At 46.0% G+C, this 5,006-nt stretch overlaps 1 protein-coding gene across 1 annotated transcript in view; it reads right to left on the bottom strand.

The window, feature by feature from the left end:
• The window catches only part of T265_06192 (hypothetical protein), a gene marked incomplete at both ends in the record, with an annotated part of 67,450 nt that overhangs the window by 33,903 nt on the left and 28,541 nt on the right, over positions 1–5,006 (bottom strand). The window contains one exon of the mRNA XM_009171393.1: positions 4,324–4,546. Within this exon, the coding sequence (XP_009169657.1) occupies positions 4,324–4,546 (223 nt within the window). The remainder of the gene's footprint in view (positions 1–4,323; positions 4,547–5,006) is intronic.

Genomic DNA, 5,006 nt, shown 5'->3' with positions numbered 1-5,006 from the left:
AAGCGGTTATAACTTCTTGAATTTCTGACGTGATCTGAATGCGCGATTGGCAACCGGCATTTGGCCAATACTGGGTCATGATTGGCTATTGGGTCCAGATTGTTGACCAATCAGATCTCGCCTTGATGCCGGACCGGTAAGCGTGCCGAATTCTGGGCCAACCTCGGGCGGTCCAGGCTTCTCGGCCGTAGCAGCACCTGAAGACGTGCGGTAGAGTGGGATCCGCGTGGATTCCTGCCTAACAGGAATGTTCAGACAGAGAACTCAAACAGTACACCCCCAACACTAATTCAGGCAATCTTTCAACAAGAACGCCAGTGACTTCGATAACCGGCTATATCTTGCATCGTCTCGAAACAGGCGCAGTGGGGATCACGCGGTCCCCATCATGGAAGGCGAGCAGTAACCACAGCACGTTTCGTAGTCTTCTTCATACTTCCTACAGGGTCAAGGGTCAACCAACTCTGCTTCCACCACTCTGCATTGTGCACGAATGACAGCACTCACTTCCGCAAACGATGATCCGGCGCAGCTTCTACTATTAGACGCATTCTTCAATGGAAGATCCCATTGCACAACCGAAAACTCGCTTTCTAATTGACTCGTTAGGAATTCATCAGAATCAGGCTAAACCAGCTATGGTTCTCAGACAACGGTTGTCGAAGACCTGAAGACGTCACAGTTCCACTGCTCAAACAAGCCAGACCTCACACCATACAACAAAATAGCCCATATTATAGCCCATAAAATAGCCCATATTACACACGTCCCTTGAGATCAAAGAATATAGCGCTTTAAAGTGTCTCAAATTAGCAAACGCAACCCGAGCCTTGCAAATTCGTACATTGATCTCATCCGTCACACTACTATCAGAACTAATACAACTTCGAGTGCCTCTCCAAGATATGTTACAGGTTAGTGGTGATGTGTTGGAATATTGGTAACTCCAACACATTCGTAGGGGAGGGGGGAGGCGAGGTGGCTCAGTGGTCAGAGCGCAAATTCACTGACCAGAAGGTCCGGGGTTTGAACCCGACCTCTGCCTCTCGACTTCCCCTGTCTAGGCTTGGTCAACCCAGCCCTCGTGCTTGTTTCAGGTGACATGGCAGCTAGGCACCGGAAGGGTGTTACAGATGAACGATATTGGTAGCTCGGATGCATTAATTGGCAATTGATCAAGTGGCTGTTGATCTCTTCGCCGAGCTTGGTAACTGATTTGAAAACGTCTTGTCACCATTCCATGAGACATCTAGACTGCAAACCCAACAGTGACGAAACGTATGCAAATCAATTATGAAGCTCAGCGAAGAGATCAGTAGTCAATTACCAATGTCACAGATTATCTTAGCAAACGAGCTCAGACTTTACGGCTCGAGTGAGAACCAAATAGCTGTCAGTGTAGAGCTGGAACACCTACCTTGTGTTTCATACTTGAATAAGTGTGAAACCAAGATAGGTTTCCAGTTTAGACCTCTAGACATGTCTCTTGCCATCCAAGGAGAAGCACTGGAGGCTGAGAATTTTTTTTAATTCTTCGCTAGTTGCTCTGACGGAACTGTTTGGCGAAGTCTGTGCATGTGTTTCAAGGGCCTGAATGACGTCTGCTAAACTGTGTCATTGTGGAGTAAAGAGGCATATCACAGGGTCTGAAGGGTTGCGTGTATCAGGCTACAGTAAGGGCTGTAGTTACGAGACGTGAACTATGAGGACATGATATGAGGCCTCTTAAGGTCTTTGCTAAACGATGCTTCGGAAACGTTGCTGGTGTCGGATGACGTTAACGAATTCGTAACGAAGCAATTAGAAAATGGGTACTCGATTGTACAGCAAATACTTTAATCGCGGAAAATATCCAGCGACATCAACTACGGTGACCCGGCCATGTGCTAGGCATACCGAAACAAAGTTGTTCTGTTGTTCTCTGTGCCTACATCAGAATAACGCAAACCGCGAGGTCGATAACGTTTGATTTAGAAGGGGGCGAAAGGGGCTACGAAGAATTCGGGTGATAGGGTCCCTGTGACTCTTCCTGCGCTTGGCTGAGGAAATGGTGGCTGATCGGCGTCAGTGGAGTTCCGGCTGTCAGCTTCTCTTCAGATTGTCTGATTGAGGGCCATCGATATAGACCAGCATCAGGTTCCCTCCCTCATCCACTCTTTTTCTCTGTTTTTCACTCTTTAGCACGCTTTAGTGCAAATCAATTATGAAGCTCAGCGAAGAGATCAGTAGTCAATTACCAATGTCACAGATTATCTTAGCAAACGAGCTCAGACTTTACGGCTCGAGTGAGAACCAAATAGCTGTCAGTGTAGAGCTGGAACACCTACCTTGTGTTTCATACTTGAATAAGTGTGAAACCAAGATAGGTTTCCAGTTTAGACCTCTAGACATGTCTCTTGCCATCCAAGGAGAAGCACTGGAGGCTGAGAATTTTTTTTAATTCTTCGCTAGTTGCTCTGACGGAACTGTTTGGCGAAGTCTGTGCATGTGTTTCAAGGGCCTGAATGACGTCTGCTAAACTGTGTCATTGTGGAGTAAAGAGGCATATCACAGGTCTGAAGGGTTGCGTGTATCAGGCTACAGTAAGGGCTGTAGTTACGAGACGTGAACTATGAGGACATGATATGAGGCCTCTTAAGGTCTTTGCTAAACGATGCTTCGGAAACGTTGCTGGTGTCGGATGACGTTAACGAATTCGTAACGAAGCAATTAGAAAATGGGTACTCGATTGTACAGCAAATACTTTAATCGCGGAAAATATCCAGCGACATCAACTACGGTGACCCGGCCATGTGCTAGGCATACCGAAACAAAGTTGTTCTGTTGTTCTCTGTGCCTACATCAGAATAACGCAAACCGCGAGGTCGATAACGTTTGATTTAGAAGGGGGCGAAAGGGGCTACGAAGAATTCGGGTGATAGGGTCCCTGTGACTCTTCCTGCGCTTGGCTGAGGAAATGGTGGCTGATCGGCGTCAGTGGAGTTCCGGCTGTCAGCTTCTCTTCAGATTGTCTGATTGAGGGCCATCGATATAGACCAGCATCAGGTTCCCTCCCTCATCCACTCTTTTTCTCTGTTTTTCACTCTTTAGGCACGCTTTAGGCATAATTAACTTTGTGGTTGTATATCAGTGAGGCATCAGTGTCAACAATGATGCTGCTGTCTTTGATGATACTCACGATGATTACAGCGTTCACGTTGACATCACCCTCGTTCGAACATTTGTCCTTATCAGGAAGGTCAGATTCCTGAATGTAACCTAGAACGCCCGGAAACCTACTGCTCCACCAAAACCTCAACATGAAAGCCGGCAAGTATCCAGGCCAGTCAATCACTCAATCAATTCAGCAAAAGCTGATGAGTGTTCATGCACGCCAGAGAAGCACAACCGAATGGGATCTGCGTTCAGGCATTTCATAGAGGCATGATCGATGTTGATGGGTGTTAACTAACGCCTATCAGACAGCCTGGATCAATGACAGAAAGTCCCCTTTAAGTAGCGTGGGGCCGTTGTAACTTTTGCCGTCGCACTCGCTTGTTCGGAATATAACTGTTGTGTTCCCTTCTGTGAGTTTTTTTTCCGGTAACTAAGCACTGGAGTAGGTCAGCAGCAGATACCAAAGATTGACGAATCAGCAGATATAACAGTTCCCATGTTCCCGAACAATTATTCTGGTGAGTATACACGAAAAAGGGGAGGAGCAGTGGATTCGAGCTTCGTTCTTATTACAATGCATATCCTTAAACGTGATGGAGTTTGAACTCCGGACATGAGAGATGAGCGCGTTAACACTACTCCACCAGTGTGCCTTGGATGCAACTGAACTTTCACATTTAAACAGGTGAATAAGTTCACGCTTGAGTTCCAGTTCTGCGAACGTTAGCATTTTTTATTTATGCTGAATGAATCTATCGGGTTTCAACATGGCTCCTTATGAGTGCACACGATACCCGTCTGCGGTCACATTAGATTAGGCGTGCAAGTTAAATGAAGTGGGGATTTGGTGGCAAGCTTTTAGACATCGTCAGGTTCTCCCAAGTTTTCATGTTTAATGCATTCTGGGGCAAAAGACACCTCCGATTAACCTTAAAAAATGAAAAGACATTGGAACCCTATCCGATTTAGGGATTGTGACCTAGCTTGGCCATTTTTACTCCACTATAAAAAGACTGGCCTGATGAAGTTGAATGAAAAGATATTGGTATCTATAAGGCGGATGGCACCTACTCGGTCAACTAAGACCGCAACAATGGCACCAGGACTGATTTTTCCTGGTTTTTGCTTTAAAGTTGAAGGAATAAAACCAAAGACGATTGGACAAACCTTCCAAAAATTTGCACAAAGAAATACCGTCCAAGTTGGCTTCGTCAAGTGAGTGTGAAACCGACCAGGATATTGCTGCATCCCAGTAAGTTTGGTCGGATCGGGTTGGTTCCACAATTGTGATCAAAATCCAGGCATGCAGGAACGGAACCAGATAGTCTAAGATAGCCAGAGTGTGTGTGACCGTTTCCGGGTTGATGGAACTCGGATCAGAGTGAGTGGACTGTGGGAAAGGGATTTTTCGATGGGAGATGTAGCAAATCTGGCACGCATGAACATGAGAGACACATGATAGATATAAACGACAGACAAGTGGCTATCTTCTAGCACGGAAACAACCACAATATCGACGCTTTACCCTAAAGACATTTTAAATTTGTTAACTTCGTCAGATTACATAGTAGGGCAAACCAGGCTGCATTAAAAGGAGTGAATAAGGAGCTCACCTTATACAGTCACCCTTATCGACTATGCCAGAAGTGAAGGGAAATATACTTATTTGTAAACTAGTTTGGTTATAACGGCTGTTTCAGCTTAATCCCGNATATAGTTCAGCATGAGGGATGAGACAGTATGAGTTGGTCAAGCCTAAACAGGAGAAGACGAGATGCCTAGACCGGGTTCGAACAACGGACCTTCTGGTCAGTAAGTTCGCGTCCCAACTAACGCGCTACCTCGAATCC

Source organism: Opisthorchis viverrini (assembly GCF_000715545.1).
Source record: "Opisthorchis viverrini unplaced genomic scaffold opera_v5_124, whole genome shotgun sequence".
Classification (NCBI taxonomy): Eukaryota; Metazoa; Platyhelminthes; class Trematoda; order Opisthorchiida; family Opisthorchiidae; genus Opisthorchis; species Opisthorchis viverrini.
This window is presented reverse-complemented; position numbering and strand designations above follow the sequence as displayed.